This window comes from Bos javanicus, chromosome 7, assembly GCF_032452875.1.
Source record: "Bos javanicus breed banteng chromosome 7, ARS-OSU_banteng_1.0, whole genome shotgun sequence".
NCBI classification, from domain to species: Eukaryota; Metazoa; Chordata; class Mammalia; order Artiodactyla; family Bovidae; genus Bos; species Bos javanicus.
The window spans coordinates 14,162,641-14,187,697 of record NC_083874.1 but is presented as its reverse complement, the minus strand read 5'-3'; the positions used below and the strand labels follow the sequence as shown (position 1 = coordinate 14,187,697).

Below are 25,057 nucleotides of genomic sequence, written 5' to 3'. Positions count from 1 at the left end.
TGACCAGGTCAGTGATTGTGACTCTGAGCACAACATGGCCAGGAAGCTGACCACCACACTGACCACAGCACAGTTAAGACCTGTAGAGACCACAGTACTGACTGCAGTGCTGACCCCAGTAGAACCAGGATGCTGATGGAAGCACAGATCACAGTTTAACAGGACACTGACTACAGCATGATCAGGACACTGAACTTGGCCACCGACCACAGCTGTTGAATGTATTGGTCAGGGTCCAGTCAGAAAAACAGAGCTCACACCAGATAGTTCAATAGCAAGAATTTAATATGGGGATTTAGTCATAGAGATGGCAGTTAAGCTTTAAAAGTAAATACGAGGAAGTGAATCTACTCAGGAGTAGCAAGCTACCACTTCCAAGAGCTGAAGCAGCAGAGGGGGGAGGGGGTTACCCTGGTAACGGCCACCTGGCAGGAGCTGAATGAACCATGGTGAGGACTCCCAAAGGTGCTGATGTCCAAACTGACAACGTACTATCAGGACACTAAGTATGACCCTGACCGCAGTATGACCTGATCATAATTTTAATATAGCCTTCAATGTAGTAATACCCTCCGGGCATTGATTGCTGGCTAGGTACTCTCTTTATTCATGAGTCACAAAGTCCCCAACAACTCAAGAGGAAACAGTTCTCCCAAGAGAAGGAAAGCTCTTTGCCTGGCATTGCATGGCCGAGAAGGGACAGACCAGGGTGGAACCCAGGCCGTATCATATAACAAGCTCTTTCTCCTTGCTTTGACAAAAACACCCATAACTTGTTATCTGTCCCACACAGTAGGATCAGTAAAATTCCATGCTTCCCCATTCCCAATATTTATGATCGATTCCTCTATAACCTGACTGGCCTGCTTGGTCACTACCCCTCCCCCGCCAAAAAGCCACAGAGGGACTTTGGAGAAAGAAGATGATTGGGGAAGCCGAAGAGGGGGGAGGCAGAGAAAGGATGGAGGCAAGACAAGGACGCTCTTCATCTGCAAATAGCTTTGTGTGGAGGTGGCTGATTCTCTTAGGATTCTGGTCTCCAGTCTTGGGCCATTGAAATGAGAGGGAGAGACTGTCCCAGGTGTGGTGGAAAAAGGGAGACTGAGCCCGAGGACCCCTGGAGAAGGGGAGGAGGTGAAAACAAGGTGCCCACCAGCTGGTCACCCCTTTCGGCCTAGTCTAACGATCTCCCGCCCGCTGTATCTGTCTTCCTTTTTGTCTCCTTCCAACCCACCCCTCACCCCCCGTGTCATGGCCGTGACCCCTTCCTGCAAAGAAGAGTTTCACACACTCTGCCTCAGTTTCTCTGTTCACTCCTGACTTCCGTAAGCATGAGGCCTCTCAATGTCTCTTCTTTGCTGCCAGGCCTTCCTCCTACGACTCCGTCCCTGGATCCCCCTCCCACCCCTCACTGACAGCGTAGGAAATGTCCAGGGAGGGGAAACTGACAACCACGTGACGGAACCTCACTCCCTCCCCCCATCTCCATGACCACCCCCCCATGGCCTTGGGGTTCTGGGTCGCGTCCCCAGCTACCCTCCCCTTCTTCCTTCCATCTTCCTTCCCCCTCTTCCCCATCCCCAGACCCAGCAAGATCCGCTCCCGAAAACGAGCTGGGGGTTGGGCGGGGGGGCGGAGCCCGCAACAAAGACTCTGAGCGAGCGCGGGGGGCGGGGGTGGGGCGGGATCCCAGCCGCCGGCGAGGCGGGGGAGGCGGCGGCGGAGGGTCGCCCTGGCCGGCGGGCGGGCGGGGTCGCGCCTGGTGGCGGTCCCCGGGCCGAGGCGCCGCTAGGGCGGGCGGGGGACGGGACGCCGGGCCGGGGGCACGTCATGTGGCCGCTCGCGGTCCCGCCGCCGCCGCCGCTGCTGCTGCTGCTACTGTGTTCAGGCCTCGCCGGACAGGTAGGGGCCCGGCGGGCAGGTGCGGGCGCGGAGGGCTCCAGGAGGGGAGGGGGCTCAGGAGGTCCCGCAGAAACGGGACTGGGGGCTCCATGGCTTCCCCCCCGGGGCGGTGAGGGAAGGGGGGTCGCAGCGGGGGAGGGGCTGGGCCGTCCACCCTGGCTTTGGGAATAAGAAGGGAAGCTTTAAATTCAGCTTCAAAGCATCCTAGGTTTGGGGGACCACCTGACTCCAGCTTCGGGGTTCTCAACCTCTCGGTGACCCGGAGCCCACACCCGCCATCTCGCTCGAGCTTAGTGGGGTTGTGGGAGGGGACTTCAGTGGGGTTTGGGCATTACTTGTCCTTCATGCCCCCCATCACAGCCCCCGACTCCTCGCCAGCATCCCCAGTGTGGGCAGGGGGTGGGACTCGCATGTGTGTGACTGATGGGGATGTGTGCGAGGTGCTGGAGGGGTGCTGGGTAAACGTGGGTGCCTTTGTGTCACGGTTGGGTGTGACTGAGAGTTTGTGTGTGTGGCTGTGCAGGTGTGGGGCCGGCTGTGCGTGAGTTGGGGCGGGATTGGGAGAGGGTGTGTGTACGTGAGGCAGAGTCTGAGTGTCACAGCTGGAAGCTGTGACTTGAAGGGCTGTTGTGACAGTGGGAGGCTTGTGAGGCTGCGACCTGGAGTTGTGTATCTGTGTGTGATTGGCAGAGTGACAGCAAGTGAGGTCTGTGTTAATCCCAGTGGTATTTGGGCAGCTGTGACTGTGTGTAAAGGGCTGTGTGTGTCAGTGTCCCCATGACTCTGTCCATCTGCCTGGGTGTTGTACAAAATGTGTGTGACCAGGTGTGTGCCTGGTGTGGGAGCTTTGGGTAATTGTGTGTCATTCTGTGCCCAAGTCATTCTAAAAGGGGGTATGTGGGGCAAGGACTGTGTGTGCGAACGTGTATATCCATGTGTTTGTGTGTGTGCACTGCACACTCCATGCTTTCACAGAAATGTGTCTCCCTCTCCATGCTACCTCACCTCTTGAGCAGGCTTTGCAAAAGGAGGGGTGGTCCCAGCTTTCTAATGCTATTGGGAAACCTCTTTCCTGCTCCATCTTCGGGGTGGGAGCCCCCTAAGATCTCATCTTTAGAAGCTCAGAAGGAAGCTGGAATCCAAAATAATAAAATAATAATTATGATAACAGCTAACACTTATTAAATGCTTATTATGTGCTGGGCACTGTTTCAAGCACACAGAATGAACTAAGGCATTTAATCAGTAATTAATGGGTGCTCATGTTACCTTCACCTTACAGATGGGGAAACCAAGGCACTGGAAAGTTAGGTCACTTGCTTAAGCTCAGACAGCTAGGGTGTGGCAGAGCTAGGACTGAACCAAGGCTCCTGAACCCACACATTTACTGTCTTGTTAAATAATCCACTCCATGGGTGTGGACAGTGCCTGTGTAGACACTAGAAGGGTTTGTAGGTAGAAACTCAGAGGAAGAACAATCCTGGTACCTTCTCTTTTGTGGTCAAGAGAAGAAAAAGGGACTTCCCTGACAGTCCAGTGGTTAAGACTCTGTACTGTCACTACTGAGGGCCCAGGTTCAATCCCTGGTCAGGGAACTAAGATCCCACAAGATGCGCGGTGTGGCAAAAAAAAAAAAAAAGAGAGAGAGAAGAAAGAAATCAGACCCTTGTGCCCACTCTGGGGGTCTGGGGACATTGGGAGAGATGGAGATAAGACTGTAGGTAGGAGGATTTCCAGGCCACAGAAGACCTCAAGAGGTGCCCTCCCTCACTCTGTTTTCCCATCACAGTATCCAAGTACTGACTGGGGTGGGGAGTGTGCTTAGTGCCAGGCATCAGGCTGCACACTACAGGTGCTCGACTGATACATGAATCCCAAAGAAGTAAAGAAAGTCAGCTGAGTGAGAGACAAGAAACCAAAAGATGTGTACGCTCAAGAGAATGGTGGATAAAAATGCACCAGGAGGGAAGCTGAATTGGGTTTCCCAGAAGGATCCTTGGAACCACCATCTGGGGACTCTTCCCCCATCCCCTGCTAACCTTTAGGAAACTCTACAGTTCCTGTCCCGTGCCAAGATTGTCTAGGGGTGCGGGAGAGTGCAGTGAGAGGTGCTGTTGGGTGACCCCAGAGGAGGGTGGGAGATGCTTGGGGGCGGGGCTCACATGAAGATTCATGGGGGAGGAGCTAAATGAGGCTGTTTGGGGGCGGGACTAAACTGAGTCCGTGGAGGCGGGGCCAAATGGTGGATGGGGCGGGACTTAGCTGGGGTGATCAGTTGGAGTTATGCTGGTCGGGTCCTTCCACTAGCTACAGTGGGCGCTACTGTGTTGTGTGTCCCAGCTTGCCCACCCAGCCTAGCGCCCAGGGCAGAGAGAGGTCTGGAAAATGGACACTCTGTCCCCTCTGAGTCTCCTCCATTGTTTCCCAGGACCTCCTTCCCCGTCATTGATGGGCCCTGGGCTCCACCAGGGGTCCTTTCTGGAAATTATGCATTTGTCCATTCAATCAACAGATATGATGAAGCACTGGAGATTCAGCCTTGAACCAAGTCATCAAGTCCCTGCCCTCCTGGGGTTGACCTTGTAGAAGGAGAGACAGACAAAAACCGAATAAATATATAATACCGTGTGAACAACTAAATCAATATATAATACAGTGCAAGTGGCATGAAGAATAATTAAACAGGGTAAAGGAGGTTAAGGGCTTCCCTTGTGGCTTAGTGGTAAAGAATCCACCTGCCAAGCAGGAGATGCAGGTTCTATCCCTGGGTGGGGTAGATCCCCTGGAGAAGGAAATGGCAACCCACTCCAGTATTCTTGCCTGGAAAATCCCATGGATTGAGGAGCCTCATGGGCTACAGTCCATGGGGTCACAAAAGAGTCAGACACCACTTAGTGACTAAACAACAAGGGAGGTTAAAGAATGATGGGTGGGGTGGGGAGCTGTTTCAGCAGGTGTGATAGAGACTGTGTCTCTAAGGAGGTGGTATTTGAGGCTCCCTGAGAGGTGAGAGAGATGCCTTCCGTGTCCAGGGGGAAAGATTTCAAAGCAGGGACAGCAAATGCAAAGGCCCTGAGGTAGGAACAAGCTTGGAGTGTTTGAGGAGCAGCAAGAAGGCTGGTGTGGCTAGAGAGGAGTGAGGGAAGGAAAAGTCGAGGGGAAGATGAGGCCAGGGAAGCCAAGAAGGACCAGACCAAGTGGAAACTTGTGGGCTGTGGATAGGAGCTTGGATTTTACCCTGAGAACAGGAAAGTAATACATATCAGAGGAGTTGTCCATCCACCCAGGGTCTGGAGCTACCAGAGAGCTTGATGGCTTCAAGGCTCACCATCTTTCCTCTTGGAAAGATGCTCCCTTCCTGACCACTGGGAAGTCCTCTTTCAGATCTAGCTACATTGGGACTTCCCAGGTATTCTAGTGGTTAAGAATGTACCTGCCAATGCAGGGGACACTGGTTCAATCCCTGGTCTGGGAAGATGCCACATGCCATGGAGGGCTACTAAGCCTCAGTGCACCTCAGTTACTGCGCCTGCGTGCCCCAGAGCCTGTGCTCTACAACAAGAGAAGCCACTGTAATGAGAAGCCATTGCACCAAAACCAGAGAGTAGTCCCCACTCGTAGCAACTAGAGAAAGCCCAAGCAAAGGAATGGAGGCTCAGCAGTCAAAAAAATAAAAAAGATCTAGCTACATCTCTGGTACTGTGTGAGTTTGGGGTCCCCTCTTTCCTGGGGTCCTCACAGGATGGGACAGGAGGAATAGCTCAGTTTATACTGCATGCCTCAGGGCCTTTGCATGTGTCATTCCTTCTGCCTGGGACACTGTTCCCCTAGGTAGCTACTCAACTTCCTCCCTCCCCTTCTGCTTAAGTCACCTCCTCTGAGAGCTCTGCCTTTGTGCTGTTTTTCTTGATAGCCTTTGTCACTACATTTCCGGGATTTGTTTATTCACTTATTGGGCTTCCTAGGTGGCTTCGTGGTAAAGAATCTGCCTGCCAGGCAGAAGACATGGGTTCAGTCCCTGGGTTGGGAGGATCCCCTGGAGAAGGAAATGGCAACCCACTCCAGTGTTCTTGCCTGAGGAATCCCAGGCAGAGGAGCAGAGGAGCCTGGGCAGAGGAGCCTGTCAGGCTGCAGTCCATGAGGTCACAAAAGAGTCGGCCATGACTTGAGACTAAACAACAAATTATTGTCTCTCTCCCCCTAGAGGGGCAACTTATCGGGGTCCGGTGATCTGTTGTATCAGTGTTTACAGCAGAGCCTGGCACGCAGTAGGATCTCAAAAAATATCTGTCGAATGAATGGATCAGTCCCTCCTCCTCTTCCCCCCACAGAGTCTCTTTCTTTCTCAAACAGTGGGACTCTTGTGCCCAGGGAAGGTCAGGGGAACAACCCTCCCCTTGGGTTATCCCATACCCATTTCAAGTCAACCATCGCTCCTGGATTGCAGGCATTAGGAAAACCCGTCTTCATCTGTGCCTAAAAATTCCAGCACTCCAGGGCACCACTATTTAGGATTAAGACGCTGTTCCCCCAGGGCTCCATTAGGGAATGTAAATGTTTCGGGTGGAGGGAAGTAAAAGGAAATCTCGAGGACTCCCAGATAATTAAGTGAATTGGACGTTTTCTTCCTAAGGGGTTGCTGCTGAGCTCAAGCTGAAGGAGCTGGGGCGACATCTAGTGGTAGAATGAGGTTTGTGCAGAGACTGGTGTGTCCCGTTGACTGGTGAGGAGGTGCAGGCAGTGTGTGTCGATAGTCCTGGCCAGGGTGTGACAGGTGAGGCACTCGTCTTGGGTGCAAAATCGAAGGAGGTGCCAATAGCTTCAGAAACCAATATTTTTTTTAAAAAGATTTATTTTTACTTTTTGGCTGTGATGGGTCTTCACTGCTGCACGCAGGCTTTCTCTAGCTGAGGCGAGAGGGGGTCTACTCTTCGTTGGGGTGCTCGGGCTTCTCATTGTGGTGGCTTCTCTTGTTGCGGAGCACAGGCTCTAGGGTGCTCGGGCTTCAGTAATTGAAGCCTGTGGGTTCAGTAGTTGTGGCTCAAGGGCTCCAGAGCACAGGCTCAGTGGTTGTGGTGCACGGGCTTAGTTGCTCCGTGGCATGTGGGATCTTGGACCAGGGATCGAACCAGTGTCCCTTGCATTGCAAGGCAGATTCTTAACCACTGGGAGACCTGGGAAGCCCCCAAGATAAATATTTTTATGCAATATTTTAAGAAAATAAAAATCAATGCAAAAAAAATCCATGATGAACAAAATAACAAAATTTTAAATAAAGGCAGGATCAAACTCTGCTTGTGTATGACTCACTTCACTCTAACCGTGCCCCAATACAATAGTAGTGTGTCTATAGTGTCCATGCGCATATGTGTGTATGTTTCGCAGCCATGTACTTGGCATTGGTCAAACTGGGCACCGGGACACACGTGTGCCATATTCACACCTATGGGTATATAGGCACAGTGATTCTGTGTCCATACAAGTTGACCACATGGACGTGTGAAGATTTCTTATGATCTCAGCAGCTGGTGTTAGCAATGACTCTGTGTCCCCAGAATTTGGTGGCCAGTGCCTGGGAAGCAGTGACTGGCTGTTTTCATTTATCCATGCATTCATGTATTCATTTAGAAAGCATCCATTGTGAGTCTTCTGTGTTTCGAGCCTTATACCAGACACCGAGGCTGGGTGACTGTTTGAGGTCTCAAGGAGTGAGATGAAGATTTAACTTCTTTCAAGTTGAGCCTGGCTGTGTTGGGGAGAAGGGCTTTGTGGCAGGGGCAGGAGACTTTGTTCGTGTTTTTCCAGGAACTCATGTCTGAGCACATTGACTTATCTTCACTTTCAGAACAGAAGCCTGGTCTTTCTCACAACCCCATCCATTCAGAGTGTTAGTTGCTCAGTTGTGTTCAACTCTTTGCGACCCCATAGACTGTAGCTGTATCTCTGGGGTTTCCCAGGCAAGAATACTGGAATGGGTAACCATTCCCTTCTCCAGGGGATCTTCCTGATCCCCGGACCAAACCCAGGCCCCTGCTTTGCAGGCAGATTCTTTACCATCTGAGCCACCAGGGAAGCCCTCATCCATTCAGAGCTCAGCCACAAATCAAGAAGGAGCAGAGAGGAGTCAGAATAGGTTCCATGAAGTCTGTGCAGAGAAACTGACTTGTGTTGCTTCTGGGAAATCCAGTAGGTTCTCAGTGCTGGTTTACTCTTTAAAAAAAAAAAAAAAGAAAGTGTTACTATTAAAAAAATTTTTTATTTATTTTTAATTAATTTATTTTTGGCTGTGCTGGGTCTTTGTTGCTCATGGGCTTTTATATAGTTGCAATGAACGGGGGCTCCTCTCGAGTTGTGGTGTTCAGGCTTCTCATTGCGGTGGTTTCTCTTGTTGCAGAACACGGGCTCTAGGGCGCTCGGGCATCAGTACTTGTGGCACATCAGCTCAACAGTTGAGGCTCCTGGGCTCTCATTTGAAGGTGTGTAAGGCGGTTCTCCATTGTGGCCTCAATTTGCGTTTCATTAAGTGATGTTGGAAAAAGAAGAGTTAGTGATGTTGAGCATCTTTTCATGTGTTTGTTTGCCATTTGTATATATTCTTTGGAGAAATGTTTGCCATTTGTATATATTCTTTGGAGAAATTGTTTGCCATTTGTATATATTCTTTGGAGAAATGTCTAGTCAAGACCTTTGTCCATTTTCAAAATTAGGATGTCTGCTTTTTTTGTTGTTTAAATACAAGGTTTTAAAGCCAGGAATAAGACGTGGTTGGATTTGTAAGAGGGAGAGATCCTCTGGTTGGAACTTGGAAGACAGGTCGGCATAGGGAAAGTAAAGGTATGAAAACAGAATTATTACAAGAGCTAACAAACCCAGAGGCAAGTTGGTGGCAGCCGTGGGTAGAGCAGGACCAACATTTAGGGGGCAGGGGGAATGTGACTCTCATTGTATAGTGGCCAAAGTCCTCAGCCAGGCCTGCTGTCTCCTTCGGAGTCTCCTCTTGGAATTCTGAACCCGGCAGGAAAGCAGAGATGGCAAGACAGAGAATTCCTGGGAGGAAGTGTTTCAACACCATTTCTAAACACTTGCTGTAACCAAGCGAAAACCAAAAAAGTTCAAGGCAGGCACAGGCTAGAAGATTAACACCATGTGTGTTTGTGTGTTCTGAGGGATGCAAAGCTGTGTGTGTGTGGACAGAAATTCATGCCTTTCCTCTGTGTGAATGAAATATCATGGGAGCCAACACGGTCCCTTTGACAGAGGCCACTTGGCTTCTTGCAAAGGACACTGAGTTTTTCTTGGTTTATGTTTTCTAGCTTTTCCACTGGACATTCTAGCATTTTTGCCTGCTGCACATCAAACAGAAATGACACTTATGTTTTATACTTGGGTGTTATTGTTAAGTTGCTATGTCATGACCGACTCTTTTAACTCTGGACTGTAGCCTGCCAGGCGCCTCTGTCTATGGGATTCCCCCAGGCAAGAATACTGGAGGGGGTTGTCTTTTCTTTCTCCAGGCGATCTTTCCAGATCAGGGATTGAACCCAGCTGCCCTGCGTTGGCAGGCAGATTCTTTACCACTGAGCCACCTGGGAAGCCTCTTTACGCTTGGCACCTTACTTCATAATTTTGAATGAACTTCCTTCTTGACATATCTACAAAGAGGTATGCAAATCATAACAGTGCCCTTTAGAAATTGTCTTAAAGTGACATAATGTGACCAGTACCAGGTTGAGAAACAGAACGTTTTAAGAATCCGGAGCCCGCTGATGCCTCTTCTGGTTCCCATCTGCACTTTCACCTTCCCCGTCCACCTAGAGGAACCACTGAGCCAGGCATCTCTCACTATGCACTGGTTTGACCTGCTTTTCAACTTAATGAAGTCACTAAATATATTGTTTTTGGTGCCTAGTTTCTTTTGCTCAGCATAATGCTTGTCAGATTCCTCCTTATTATTGTTTTGTGGTAGATTGCTTGTTTCTCTTGCTTTGTGGTGTTCCATTGTGTGAATATATCGAGTGTGATAGATCCATGCCACTGTTTCTTGGCATTTGGGTTGGTGAAGTTTGTGGCTGACACAAACATTCTTAAGTAAACACCCTGATACATGCCTTTAGGGATGCTTGTTTGCATTTCTGTTGGGTGTATATATACAGTAGATTCTCTTTTTTCGAAGTGATTATGTTCTATAAAGAATTAGTGAGGTAAAGACTGAATGCTGTGAATACTGAGTTAGTGAATACTGAGTCATCATGGCATTAGATTCCTGCAAGGCTCTGGTCACATTTTTGTTTACGAAACAATACGCAAACCCCTTTTATGAATGTTTGTGTTTAAAAATACTTTATCTAATATATGTTGCTGATTCATTGGCATCAAACTCATGGCCAAAGGCATTCTTTTTTAAAAACTTAGTTAAATTGATTTATTGGTTGCATCAGGTCTTAGCTGTGGCTCGCAGGACCTTGTGTCATGTGGGATGTTTCCTTGCGGTGCATGGACTTTCTCTAGTTGTGTCTCTAGGATTCAGTTGCGGCAAGGGGGCTCTAGTTGTGGCGCACAGGCTCCAGAGCGTACAGGCTTAGCAGCTGCAACACTCAGGCTTAGTTACTCCTCAGCATATGGCATCTTCAGTTCAGTTCAGTCGCTCAGTCATGTCTGACTTTTGCAACCCCATGAATCGCAGCACGCCAGGCCTCCCTGTCCATCACCAACTCCCGGAGTTCACTCAGACTCAGGTCCATCGAGTCAGTGATGCCATCCAGCCATCTCATCCTCTGTTGTCCCCTTCTTCTCCTGCCCCCAATCCCTCCCAGCATCAGAGTCTTTTCCAATGAGTCAACTCTTCGCATGAGGTGGCCAAAGTACTGGAATTTCAGCTTTAGCATCATTCCTTCCAAAGAAATCCCAGGGCTGATCTCCTTCAGAATGGACTGGTTGGATCTCCTTGCAGTCCAAGGGACTCTCAAGAGTCTTCTCCAACACCACAGTTCAAAAGCATCAATTCTTCGGCGCTCACCCTTCTTCACAGTCCAACTCTCACATCCATACATGACTACTGGAAGTTCCCCCAACCAGGGCCCAAACCTACATCCCCTGCATTGTAAGGCAGATTCGTAACCACTGGACCACCAACTGAGTCCCCCAAAGACAATCTTGAGCAAAGCTTATCAATGAGTCCTATTTTCTCTAGAAGACACTTTACAACCTTCTTTTGCCTAGAACACTAGACAGAACTTAGCACTGTGCACGTGGTCCCTTAAAACAGCAAGATCACCAATAAAATGCATGAGAATGTGAAAGTTTCAGCATCAAGTAGACTGTGAGAAAGAAAGTTATTTGCAGTTATGAGAACTGAAATAAGAGGCCCACAGCATGGCTGCATTGGATCTCCATTGGGAACCTGCGTGTCAGTGACTCAATATTTTTGCTACCCTGTGAACATCCATGGATTACCATAAAACTCCAGGAGGATTGATTTGAGGGTTACAAATAAATTGTAGTGAGTAGGTGAGTTTGACAACACGGAACCCACAAATAGTGAGACTCAAGTATATATACCTAGGAGAAGGACTGTTGAGTCATAGGGGAGGAATATGGGCTTCCCAGGTAGCTCAGTGGTAAAGAAGCTGCCTGCCAATACAGGAGATGCAGGAGACACAAGTTTGATCTCTGGATCAGTGAGATCCCCTGGAATAGGAGATGACAACCTACTCCAATACTTTTGCCTGGAAAATCCCATGGACAGAAGAGCCTGGTGGTCTATAGTCTCTGGGATCACAAAGAGTCAGATATGACTTAGTAACTGAACGCATACACAGGGGAGGGATATATTGAACTTGAGGAGGTAAGTGCCAGTCTTCAAAAGTTTCAAAGACTCTTCAAAGAGTTTACCAGTTTACTGTCCCACTAGCAGCATCTGAGCCTTCCGGTTGCTCTGCATCGTTACCAACACTTGGTATGGTCTTTGTTTCACTTTAGACATTCTGATGGGTGTGTAGTGGTATCACATTTTGGGTTTAATTTACATTTCATGATGACTAATAGTATTTAAATACCTTTTCACATGTTTATTGACCACTTGAGTATTCCCTTTTGTGAAATGCCTTTTCAAGTCTTTTGCCCATTTTGCTATTAGGCTGTCTGCCTTATTCTTATTATTTTGTAAGAATATGTGTTTTGTATACATCCAAATTTTGTATCTGTATTTCTGTTTCTTATATGAATTAAAATTAGGATATCAGTTCTTTGTTGGACATAGGATTGCAAGTATCTTCTCCTACTATGTGGCTTGTCTTTTCATTCTCTTAATGTCTTTGATAAATAGAATTTAATTTGAATGTAGTTTATTTTTAACTATGGTATGTTTTTTTTTTTAACAAGTGAACTTTAATTATTTTTGGCTGTGCTGGGTTGGGTCTTCATTGTGCTGCTTCTCTAGTTGCAGCCTGCAGGCTTAGTTGCCTCACAGCATGTGGGATCTTAGTTCCTTGACTAAGGATCATACCCATATCCCATGCTTTGGAAGGATAATGCTTAACCACTGGACTAACCAGGGAAGTCCCTGAATGCAGTTTAAATAATAATGTTTTTCCTTCAAGATTAGTGCTCGTTAGTGTCCTGTTTTCGGAGAAGGCAATGGCACCCCACTCCAGTACTCTTGCTTGGAAAATCCCATGGATGGAGGAGCCTGGTGGGCTACAGTCCATGGGGTCGCTAAGAGTTGGACACGACTGAGCGACTTCACTTTCACTTTTCCCTTTCATGCATTGGAGAAGGAAATGGCAACCCACTCCAGTGTTCTTGCCTGGGGAATCCCAGGGACGGGGGAGTCTGGTGGGCTGCCATCTAGGGGGTCGCACAGAGTCGGACACGACTGAAGCAACTTAGCAGCAGCAGCAGCAATGTCCTGTGTTGGAAATCTTTGCCCACCACACAGTAATGAAGATATTCTTCTATATTTACTTAAAATACTCATTGTTTACCTCTCACATTTAGATGTAAAATTTACCTGGAATTGGTTTTTGTATATGATGTGAGATACAGATCAACATTTATTCTTTCCCCTTTGAATAGGGCCGAATGACCCAAGAACAGGCTCCAGAGTCTGGGCTAGATTCCAGGGGATCTTGGAAGAATTTCTTAGCATCTCTGTGCCACTATTTCCTCATTTTGGAAATTGACATTATCTACTTCATATTGGTTTTCTGAGGGTAAATGAGTTATTACATGGACATTGCTGCAAATGGTGCCTAGCTCATGTTGTTGTTGCTGTTGTTCAGTTGCTAAGTTGTGTCCAGCTCTTTGCAGCACACCAGGCTTCCCTGTCCTTCACTGTCTCCCAGAGTTTGCTCAAATTCATGTCCATTGGTTGGTGATGCTATCTAACCGTCTTAGCCTCTTCTGTCCCCATCTCCTTTTGCCTTCAATCTTCCCCAGCATCAGAGTCTTTTCCAATGACTTGGCTATTCGCATCAGGTGGCCAAAGTACTGTAGGTTCAGCATTAGCCCTTCCAATGAATATCCAGAGTTGATTTCCTTTAGGATCAAGTGATTTGATCTCCTTGCTGTCCAAAGGACTCTCACGAGTCTTCTCCAGCACCACAATTTAAAAGCATCAATTCTTCAGTGCTCAGCCTCCTTTATGGTCCAACTCTCACATATGTACATGACTACCTGAAAAACCATAGCTTTGACTATATGAACCTTTGTTGGCAAAATAATGTCTCTGCTTTTTAATACACTGTCTAGGTTTGTCACAGCTTTCCTTCCAAGGAAAGCTCATGATGCTGCTGCTGCTGCTAAGTTGCTTCAGTCGTGTCTGACTCTGTGCGACCCCATAGACGGCAGCCCACCAGGCTCCCCGTCCCTGGGATTCTCCAGGCAAGAACACTGGAGTGGGCTGCCATTTCCTTCTCCAATGCATGAAAGTGAAGTCACTCAGTCGTGACCGACTCTTAGCGACCTCATCAACTGCAGCCTACCAGGCTTCTCTGTCCATGGGATTTTCCAGGCAAGAGTACTGGAGTGGAGTGCCCTTGCCTTCTCATAATAAGTACTCAATAAACCTTAGCAATTATTGTTACTGTTTCTGACTGTTACAAACTTTTTTTCCTCCTGATAATTTTTCAGATCAGGGGAAAAAGATTTCTTCTCATGGCTCCTGGTGTGTTCAGGTTGCTGTAATAGAATAACATAGACTAGATGGCTTATAAACAACAGAAATCTATTTCAATTCTGGAGTTGGGGAAGTCCCGGATCAAAGTGAAAGCGCTGGTAGGTTTGAGGTCTGCTGAGGACCAGTTTCTCGGTGTCTTCTCGGTGTCTTCTCACTGTGTCCTCACGTGGAAGGGAGAGGGAGCTCTCTGGGGGTCTCTGTATAAGGGCACTAATCCCGTACATGAGGGCTCCACCCTCAGGACCTAGTCACCTCCCAAAGACTTCACCTCCAGACACTATCACATTGAAAGTTAGCTTTCAGTATGTGAAATTGGAAGGAGTAGGGGGAGACTGACATTCAATCTGTAGCACTCCCCAACACAATGTTTAGAGTCGTGATGGTGACAGTGAAAAAGGGACACTTTCTGGAGATATTTCTACATCAATTTCAGCTGGCATTGGTGATAATATGAATGGAGGAGTAGGGACAGAGAAAGAACACAAGAGGGGCATAATCGATAGTTTCTAACTGTGGGTACATCTGGGCCAGGAGCAGGATAGAGCAAGCAAGAAATATAGGATGTAGAAATTGAAGGAAGGGACTTCCTTGGTGGCCCAGTGTAAGACTCCATGCTTCTACTGCAGGGGTTGTGGGTTCAATTCCTGGTCGGGGAACTAAGACCCCACATGCTGCAAAAAAAAAAAAAAATTAAGGAAGAACTCATTCTCATGTCTGAAGAAGGCAATGGCACCCCACTCCAGTACTCTTGCCTGGAGAATCCCATGGACAGAGGAGCCTGGTGGGCTGCAGTCCATGGGTCGTAAAGAGTTGGACACGACTAAAGCAACTTAGCAGCAGCAGCAGCATTCTCATGTCAGTACAGGGTTCCTTGGGGGAGGGAGCTTTCAGGGAAAGTTTAGGGATGGTCCCCCTTTTAAACAGTTTTTTTGAGGTATAATTTATATATCGTTGGTCTTCTCTGGGCTTGAACAGTAAAGAATCCACCTGCAATGCAGGAGATCTGGGTTCGATCCCTGGGTCAGGAAGATCCCCTGGAGAAGGAAATGGCAACCCACTCCACTATTCTTGCCTGGAGAATCCCATGGACAGAGGAGCCCAGCAGGTTACAGTCTATGGGGTCGCAAAGAATCTGACACGATTGAGCGACTTTCATTTTCACTTTGTATACCATTAAATCCACCTAACTGTGCAACTCAATGACTTTTAGTAAATTTTCAGAGTTGTGCGAACATCATCCCAATCTAGTTTGAGGACATTTATATCACCTGCAAAAGATCCCTCACGCCTGTTTGCAGTTCATTCCCACGCCATCCCATTTCAGACAATCACTACTCTAATTTCTTTGTCTCTATATTCGCCTTTTCTGGACATTTTGTGTAAATAGAAATCGTACAAAATGTGGCCTTTTGTATCTGATTTCTTTCACTTAGCAAAATATGTTTAAGGTTCACCTATGTTGAAGCATATATCAGTTTGTTCCTTATGATTCTTTCTAAAAATTTATTTATTTATTTTTGGTTGTGCTGTGAGGTCTTTTCTCTAGCTGCATTGAACGGGGGCTACCGCTTGTTGCTGTGCTCAGGCTCTCACTGCGGCTTCTCTTGTGGAGTGCTGACTCTAGGGTGCTCAGGGCCTGTGGGCTCAGTAGTCGAGGCTCTAGAGCACAGGTGCAGTAGTTGTGACACACGGGCTTAATTGCTCTGCCACATGTGGGAACTTCCTGGATCGAAGGATCGAAGCCACGTCTCTTGCATTGGCAGGCAGATTCTTGACCACTGAGCCACAGTGGTATGGATGTGTTCACCAGCTGTATGGATGTACCACATAGCGTATCATTTCACCAGTTGATGAGCGTTTGAATTGTTTCATTGTGAACAACGCTGTTATGAATATTCATATGCAATATTCATATGTCCATTCCGTGGACATATACTTTCATTTCTCTTGAGTGGATGGAATTGTTGAGTCTTATGGTCAATTTCTGTTTAACATTTTAAAAAACTGGTAAATTGTTTCTCAAAGTAGTTGCAACAGTTTATTTTACTTTTTATATTTATTTTTGGCTCGCTGCACTGGGTCTTCGTTGCTACGCTTGGGTTTTCTCTAGTTGCAGTGAGCAGAAGCTACTCTTGGTTGCGGTACAGGGGCTTCTCACTGTGGTGGCTTCTCTTGTTGAGGAGCAGGGACTCTAGAGTGCAGGTTCAAGTTGCGGCACACGGGTTTAGTTGCTCTGCAGCATATAGGATCTTCCCGGATCAGGGATTGAACCCATGTTCCCTGCATTGGCAGGTGGATTCTTACCCACTGGACCATCAGAGAAGTCTGCAACATTTTATTTTTCCACTAGCAAGAGGTTTTGGTCTCTTCACATCATCACCAGCACCTGCTTCTGCCCGTCTTTTTGATTGAGGTTTGTCTGGTGGATGTCATATGTGATTAGTCCCATGAAAGACACAGGTGGAGATGTGCAAGGAGGAGATGGGCATGGGAATTTGAGCTCTAGGTGGAGATACGGCCTGTAGAAATACCTTTGGGAGTCTCAGTTGTAGATTCAGTCAATTCAATAATTTCTTGAGCACCTGTGCATGCGTGTGTGTGTGCTCAATCGCTTCAGTTGTGTCCAACTTTTTGTGACCCTTTGGATTGTAGCCCACCAGGCTCCTCTGTCCATGGGCTTTCCCAGGCAAGAATACTGGAGTGGGTTGCCGTGCCTTCCTCCAGGGGATCTTCCTGACCCAGGAATTGAACTCGTGGCTCCTGCATTACAGGCAAATTCTTTATCTACTGAGCCACCCAGACAGCCCCTTGAGCACCTACTATTATATGCCAAGCACTATCCTAAGCTGTAAGGATGCAGCTGTGGAAAACACAGGCATGTAGGAGCCCTTGTGAAGCTGAAAGTCTAGTGGAAGAGACAGACCAGAAACAAATAAAAGTACAATACAATGTCACATGGTGATAGATATTGTTCAAAAAAAAAAGTAGAGCAGAGTAAGGGACGGAGAGGTGGTAGTGGTGCTGGAGGTGCTGCTGGAGTGGGGGGGCCAGGGGAGGGCTTCAAGATACAATGGTCAGATCACTCAGAGTCCAGGCAGGGAAGCAAGCCACTCTGGGTGTTTCAAAGAGAGGAAGTGTATTAATAATATGGAGAATTAGTTTGTCTCAAAATGGAAGAGTTGAGAAGCCAAACTGATGGAATGATCAGGGAATCCAGGAATAAGCCACAGCACAAAGCTACTGGAGGGACAAGACAAAAGGAGGGGTGTGATGAGGAAGAGGCTTGTGTGTGGGAGCTGGGATCATGGGATCATAGAGAAGGTGTGGCCACTGTCAGAATGCACACTGCCACCCTAAGCAGAGAAAGAAGAAATACCCTGGCCCTCTCCCTTCCTCCTCACTCTCCAGTCTCCAGTCTCCCTCCAGGGCCTCTCATTGGGTGGGACTACCAGGAAGCCAGGGTGCCAGAGAACCTGGGAAATGTAGTTTTCTGGAGAAAGGTAGGGTATGGCTCTGACCTACACAATGATAGCCCAGAAATATAAGTGAAATAAAGGAATAAACCACAGGGACTTCCTTGGCCATCCATTGGTTAGGACTCTGCGCTTCCACTGTAGAGGGTGTAGATTCAATCACTGGTCAGGAAACTAAGATCCCTCATGCCAGGTGGCATGGCCAAATAAATTAATAAATATAGTTAGGGACGTCCCTGGCAGTCCAGTGGTGATAAAACTCTGTCTTCCAATGTCGTGAGCCTGGGTTCAATCCCTGGTTGGGGAACTAAGGTCCCACATGCCATTTGTCCCACACGTGTTAGTGGTTCAGTCATGTCCAACTCATTGTGACCCCATGGACTGTAGCCCGCCAGGCACCTCTGTTCATGGTGATTTCCCAGGCAAGAATACTGGAGTGGGTTGCCATTTCCTTTTCCAGGGGATCTTCCCAACCCAGGGATCGAACCTGGGTCTTGAACATTGCAGGCGGACTCTTTACCATCTGAGCCAACAGGGAAGCTTTCACATATCATGGTACAGCCAAAATAAATAAATACAGTAAAAAAAAAAAAAAAAGAACAAACATCGTGTATATCTGTGTTAATAGTGAAGACAGCAAGTGCAAAGGTCCTGAGGTGGGAGTGTGCTGAATGGAACCAAAACCCTAGGAGTGAGTGTGATGGATGATCCAGGCACAGAATACAGAATGACAGGGGCTAGGAACCTAGGACAAAGCCTCAGGAGACATTTAGGAAGAAGGCAGGAGACAGTGATGGTGCAGCATTGAATTCAGAGGACAAATGACTTTCAAGAAGGGAATGATCCACAAGGGCTTACCTGTGAGAGTGACTAAATGAGGCTGTGGGATGAACAAATTGTAGGGCCACTGGTCCTTTAGTGAGAGGATTGTGGGAAACATACAGGAAATGGGAGGTGAGGGAGCAGAGACGGCAAGTATAGATGTGAGTGTAGACCACTCCTTGAAGGAGTTTGGCTGGAAGGAGCTAGTGCTGTTTCCTGCATCACCAACAGTTAGTGAATGAGAGTATCATCCTGTTCCAAATTCTTTAAACTGGGAGGGCTTGGAGCCCAGTGGCTCGGGGATCTGAAATCAGACCCACCTAGGTTCAAATCCTGGGCTCAAATTTATCTCCTGGCTCCTCTCTGAGTGGTTTCCTCTCTTGTAAATAGGGAAGGTGCTGTACTTTTCATGGGAGATTTCACCCAGTACTCAGCAAGTGTATTTGCAAAGTGTTCAGCACTCCTAAATGCAAGCTGTAGTACAAGTAGGCAAAGAGACATCTCATTTTTCTAAAGCTCATTATCAGTTGCAGATAATAACAATGTCAGCTATTTATGAAACACGATGTCCCAGACAAGCAGCAAAGTGCTTTACAAGCACCATCTCTCCCCAACTTACTCTGCTGCAACCTGCACACTTGGCATCTTTCCTGTTCCTTCAACATTTGCTTCTGTCTCAGGGCCTTTGCACTTGCTATGCTTCCTGCCTGGAGCTCTTCCTTCAGATATCCAAATGGCTCCCTCCACTTTCTTCAGGTCTCTGCTCAAATGTCACTTTTCCCAACCACCTCGATTAAAGTTTTACTCCCCTACTTAGTCCATATGTCCCCTCCTCTCCACCCCCACTTGTTGTCTGTCTGATCCTATTGTTGTTCAGTCACTCAGTCTTGTCCGGCTCCTTGTGACCCCATGGACTGCAGCACACCAGGCCTCCCTGTCCATCACCAACTCCCGGAGCTTGCTCAAACTCATGTCCATTGAGTCGGTGATGCCATCCAACCATCTCATCCTCTGTTGTCCCCTTCTCCTCCTACCTTCAGTCTTTCCCAGCATCAGGGTCTTTTCCAATGAGTCGACTCTTCACATCAGGTGGCCAAAAGTATTGGAGCTTCAGCTTCAACATCAGTCCTTCCAATGAATATTCAGGGTTGATTTCCTTTAGGATTGACTGGTTTGCTCTCCTTGCAGTCCAAGGGACTCAAGAATCTTCTCCAACACCATAGTTCGAAGGCATTAGTTCTTTGGCACTCAGCCTTCTTTATGGTCCAGCTCTCACATATGTACATGACTACTGAAAAAAACCATAGCTTTGACTAGAAGGACCTTTGTCGGCTATAGAATGTTCAGCTCCACAAAGGCAGAGCTTTTAAAATCTGTTGTTCATGGTGCTTGGGACATAGTAGATGCTCAATAAATCTTTTACTTGATTGTCAGGACATGGGAGCCATTTACAGGTGTTAGGTCTGCAGATCCTTAAAACCATCCACTTTGCAGATGAGGAAACTGAGACAGAGAGAGGTCATTGCTTGAGGTCACATAAGGGCAGAACCTGCCTCTCTGGATCGTTAAGCTCAGAAAAAAAGGATTGTCAAGACCCCCACCATCTCTACCCCCCATGCCCAGCGCTTCTCCCGAGGGCGGTGAGCGGCCACTACCCAGGAAAGGCCTGAGTCATCGTCGCCTCCAGACGGCGGCGGCCGCGGGCTGAAGGCGACGGTGGCGGCGGCCACGCGAGGTGATGCGGGGACGCCAGGAGGGGGCGTGAGTGCAGGGAAAACAGAGGAAATTAAAACCGGCAGGGCTCTCCTCCTGGCGGCCTGGCCGCCCCCGCCGCCGGCTGGTGCGTGGGTGGAAAGTCGGGGGGGCACTGCACGCCCCCCTCCTTCGAAGGGGCGGGCCCGGGAGCTGGTCCCTGGGGTCTGGAGGAGGGTCCGAGCATCAGTTCCCCGCCCTCACCCTAAGTTCAAGTTGTGAGTGGAGACCCGCCTGGGACTGTCTGCAAAAGGCTAGTTCCTGTCTCAGCCGTCGGGGGTAGCCATGCCGCCCCTTGGAGTCATGTGGGCAGCGGGTCCTCCTGCTGCAAAAGTGACCCCATTCCTGAAGTAGTCACATCTATTGGTCTCGGACGCGCCACTCTAGGCTTCCCTCGTCCGAAAACAACCAAGCGGTCCCGAGTGGTCCTGGTACCGGGGTGCCCCTTCCCCAAGGAAAAGGAGACCCTTGGCCTTCCCATTCAAGGAAGCGCACCAGAGTCCCCCCGCCCCATGCCTGGTCTCTCGGTTTTTAAGGAGCCGGTGTCGGTGTCCTAGCAGGACGTGGATAGGGACTTGTGACTCCGGCCACCCTCCTCTCACCGCCCCCTGCCAGCTTTGGATGGTCGGGGTGGGGCGGGTGCCCATTTAGACGCTGGCCAAGCACCCGGGGGTCTAAGAGAGGGGCTGTGCGTGGAGAGTGGCCAGGGAATACCTCACTGGGGTTGGGGTGGTTGGGGGGTAACTGGGGGCGGGGACACCGCTGGGGGCGGGGCCGGGATGCCGCGGCGGTGGGGGTGGGGCAGGTGGGGAAGGCCGCCGGAGGGGGCCCCTCGCGGGATGGGTGGGTCCCGCGTAGAGAGGGGTGGCCAGGCCCGGGGGGGTGTAGTCCGGGCGCCCCCCGCCCCCTGCCGGGCTCTGGGCCGGAGCCGTGACGTCACGGCGGCTGGAAGTGCCCGGCGCGGAGGCGCGGGAGGGGGTGCGGGGGGGCCGAGGCGGCGCTTTATAAGCGGAGCCCCGCCGGGCGCGCAGAGCCGCAGCCCGCGTCCCGGAGCCCCCCGGCCGGCCTGGCCCTGGCCCGGCCCCCAGCTCGCGCTCGCGTCCCCTGGGGCGACTGGGCGGCGAGGGACGGAGCGCCAGGCGGCGGGCGGCCGCGGGGCATGAGGCGGGGGCGCGATGTCGGTACCGCTGCTCAAGATCGGGGCCGTGCTCAGCACCATGGCCATGGTCACTAACTGGATGTCGCAGACGCTGCCCTCGCTCGTGGGGCTCAACGGCACCGTGTCCCGTGCGGGCGCCTCCGAGAAAATCGTGAGTGGCCGCCGCGCAGGGGGCGCTCCCGAGGGGGGGCGTGGTGCCCGAGCCGCCGCCGCAGCCCCCGGGGGCCCCCGCCCCCCTGCTTTCCCCGCGCGCCCGGCCCCGGGGGCGCCCTTCCTGGGCTGGGGGCTGGACGCCGAGGCGGAGGCGCCCTGGGACCCCCGGCCACCTCCGCGGCGCCTTTATTATTGTTATGATTATTTCTTAGGCTTAATGTGCAGTGTCCGAGTGGCGACAAGGTACTAGGCTCGCTCCGGCCCTGGGGCGCAGGCAGCAAGGGCTGCGGAATTGAGCCTGGTCCGGGCTGAATGGGGCGAAGAGGGAGGGTAGATTCGGGGGTCTGGGAGGAACCCAGCCTCTGAATGGGCAAATCTCTGGGTCTCAGAGCGTCTCCACTGTCACAATCTCTCCCTGCTTGTGTCTTGATGTCTCTGAGTAGTCCCGTGTGTCTATCAGTCTGTCTCCCTCTCTTGTATCTTTGTCTCTCTCTGTGTGTTTCCCTGTCTGTCTCGCTCTGTCTCCTTGATTTCTTTTTCCTCTGGTTTGTTTCTCTGTTTCCCCTCTCTGTGAGTCTCTGTTGAGCTGTCTCTGACTTAGTGTTTCTTTTTTTCTGTGTTTCCTTTCCTCTCCCCTGTGCAGCCCCCGCCCCACCCCCCAGCATCTCCCTTCTAATTACCTGTCTCCCCATGTGCTGAAACCCTAGGAGGCAGATGGGGTCTCAGACTCTGGGGGAGGGGGGTGCAGAGAGCAGGGCTTGGGGCTCTGTGCTGCCCGCAGAAACTCCAGGTTTGCTGCCTTCCCCATACCTTCCTATTCTCTTCTATCACCTTCATCCTCTAGCTTCCCAAGTCAGAGAATTTGTCTGGGGGTGAGGGGGCGCAACGAGAGAGGGCAGGATGTGTGTGTGTGTTGGGGGGAGCTCCTTCAGGGTTAATAATGGTGGTCTTGGTGTCCTGGGGAGACATCCTCCTGGAGAAATTTCCCTCAGGCTCCTCTAGGTATGCCCCATACCCCTCATTCCTTCCCCTTTTCAGTCTGGTTTTGGGACTCCTCCCAATATCTGGATCTGGGATTCATGGATCTCCCTTTCCTGCTTGACAGTCCCCCAGCTTCATCAGCTCCCCTCTTGAGCCTCCAATGGCCACCACCCTGAAAGGAAAGAGGTCTTTGCTCCCAAGGGTTGCGGGCAAGTAGAGGCAGGGATGCCGTGTCCTGTGCTCAGGCTTCATCAGCCCCTGGAAGGAATTGTCACTGGGCTTGGCCCAGGTGAGGGCTTTCAGTCTGAATTCTCAGAATTGAAGTCAGTGTGTGAAACAATGTCTTTCTGTGTGTCAATCCCATCAAGCGATGTCCTGGTGTATCTATCTATGCGTGGGTTTTGGTGTGTGTATGGGGGTGTGTGTGAGTGGAGGTTAGAGAAAGTTCATGTGCTTTGCTGGCGTGAGGGCATAGATGTGTCTGCCTGTATGTAAGGGTGCATTCCAGACGGAGTGGGTGTGTCCCTGGGTACTCACTGTGTCTGGGTGTGGATGTGTCTAAGTGTGTATCTGCAGTTGTATGTCCCTGACTGTGGGTTTGCATGTATGTAATTGTATGTGTGCATATGTTTGTCTGCATGACTCTGAGACAGACTTCTTACTGTTGCCTTTTGGGGGTGGGGGGGAGATGGTGTCTCATTGAAATCAGAAGCTGGATTATTCCACTCCCTTACCATCTAAAAAATATGAGTCAGTGTAAACGTGTGCTCGTATCATGTACAGCATATGGGTAATGTCTGGGGAATGTGTACATAAGTGTGTAACAGCATGTCTCTGAATTATGACTTTGTGTGTGTAAATATGTCTTTGCAGATATGTACATGTGCATATAAATGTGAACATGTCTGTCTTTAGAAGTGCATGCTATATGTTCAAGTGTTTATTTAGGAATGGTATGTGTGCCTAGTTTGTATGTGTGGGTGGATTCCTGTGTGTGTCAATTTTTCTGTAAGTGTGAGGGTGTGTGTGGTTGGATGTCGTCTCTGCTCTAGCCTATCTGTAGCTGACAGGACCTTGATCCAATGCTTCCATGAAGTTACCTACTAAAAGCTAATAGTCCTCCCATCCTTGATCCCCATCCCCATTCCTCAGTCTCACTCAGCCTTGCTAGAAGAGCTCTATGGAGTGAGATGCCAAAGAACTCAGGGTAGGACCTAGAAGGAGACTGTGACATGAGAGTGCTCTAGAAAGGGTCTTGGGAGTCTGTAGACATAGATTGAAATGCAGACTTTCCCCCAACGTGCTCTATGACTTGCACTCCGGGCCAGTGACATGACACTGTAGGCAGAAGTTTCCTCATCTATAAAATGGGAATGATAATGTCTACCTCACAGAACCGTTGTGGGTAAGAGGTCTATCATCCAGGTCCTCATCCATCCATCCCTTCATCTACCTATCCATCCAACTATCTTTATACTCATTGTTTCATCTACCCATACATCTGTCCACTCACCTATCCATCCATTCATTCATCCAGTCAACCATCCTCCCACCCATTCATCTCTTCATCCTTCCATTTGTTTCTCCATCCACCTCTCCATCCATCTATCTTCCATTCACCTATTATTCATTATGTGTCTCTTAATCGATTCTTCCATGCATCCATCCTTCCATCTATCCATCTCTCTATCCATCCAACTCTTTTGTTTATTCAATAAAATTATTGAGTACTTTCTTTATGACAAGTGCGTGTATGCCTGAAAATCCCAGTTCAGTGCCTGGGATGTAGATGCTCAGTGGCAGGACTCTGAGTCAGATGAATCTGGGTTTGAATTCTGGTCCTACAAGTTACCAGTCTTATGACCTTGGGGAAAATTATTTAATCTCTCTAAGCTCCAATATCCTCATTCGTCAAGCAGGGTCCCCGCTAAACCACAGGATCCATGAGGACATCTGTGTTTTACTCATTATTGAAACCTAAGACCTGATGTATAGTAAGCCTACAATAAGTATTTGTCAAGTGGCTGAATCAACAATTGCATCTTCATAAAGATTCCACCTTCCAATAAAAACAAATGGCTAGGTTCAGTAAGAAGAGGCTTCTCTGTTTGCCATTACAGCCAAGCAAATAATAGACATGGAATAAATATTTGTCAAGTGTCTAAATCAGTAATCCACCTTCATAAGAATTGAAGAACAAATGGAAGGCACAGAGTAGGTGTTTAATAGGGAAGAGTTGTGGGAAGGTACATAGCAGCAACACGGTTAAGCTGAGGGGTTCAGGAACCCGGGTAGTGAGAATTCCCGGTCCTGAAGCAGACAGTTGGATGCTGGTGCTTGACTTTAAAAAGGGTCTCTTTGAGGACGGGACGAGCCCAGACCCTCTGGCCATTGTTCACCTCCCTGATCTGATCCAGAGAAACAGCTTAGCATGCTAAGAGATTCTGAGAGATGCTGTTACAAACCATCTCTGGAAGACAGGGAGAGGGGGAACTGCCTCTGCTACTACCTTTGGCCAACTCCCAGCTATAAACCATCCCTGCGGGATGGGAGACTTCAGCGGAATGGTTTCTCACCTGGGGGTCATAAATTCAGAGCCAGACCAAGCATTGTCAGCTCCATTGCCAGCGGCTGCCGTCA

At 49.3% G+C, this 25,057-nt stretch overlaps 1 protein-coding gene and 1 non-coding gene across 3 annotated transcripts in view; both read left to right on the top strand.

Moving 5' to 3' along the window:
* Positions 1 to 1,721: 1,721 nt before the first annotated feature.
* Positions 1,722 to 25,057, top strand: part of OLFM2 (olfactomedin 2) — a 78,101-nt gene continuing 54,765 nt past the window's right edge. The window contains exon 1 of one of the 2 annotated variants that reach the window (XM_061422060.1): positions 1,722 to 1,902. In XM_061422060.1, the coding sequence (XP_061278044.1) occupies positions 1,831 to 1,902 (72 nt within the window). In that variant the 5' untranslated portion in view covers positions 1,722 to 1,830. Of the gene's footprint in view, positions 1,903 to 21,179; positions 21,435 to 25,057 lie in introns of those variants that run through there. The other variant, XM_061422059.1, reaches the window with a different exon arrangement.
* TRNAD-GUC (transfer RNA aspartic acid (anticodon GUC)) lies at positions 3,425 to 3,497 on the top strand. The gene has a single exon. It is a non-coding gene; the product is annotated as a tRNA-Asp (tRNA).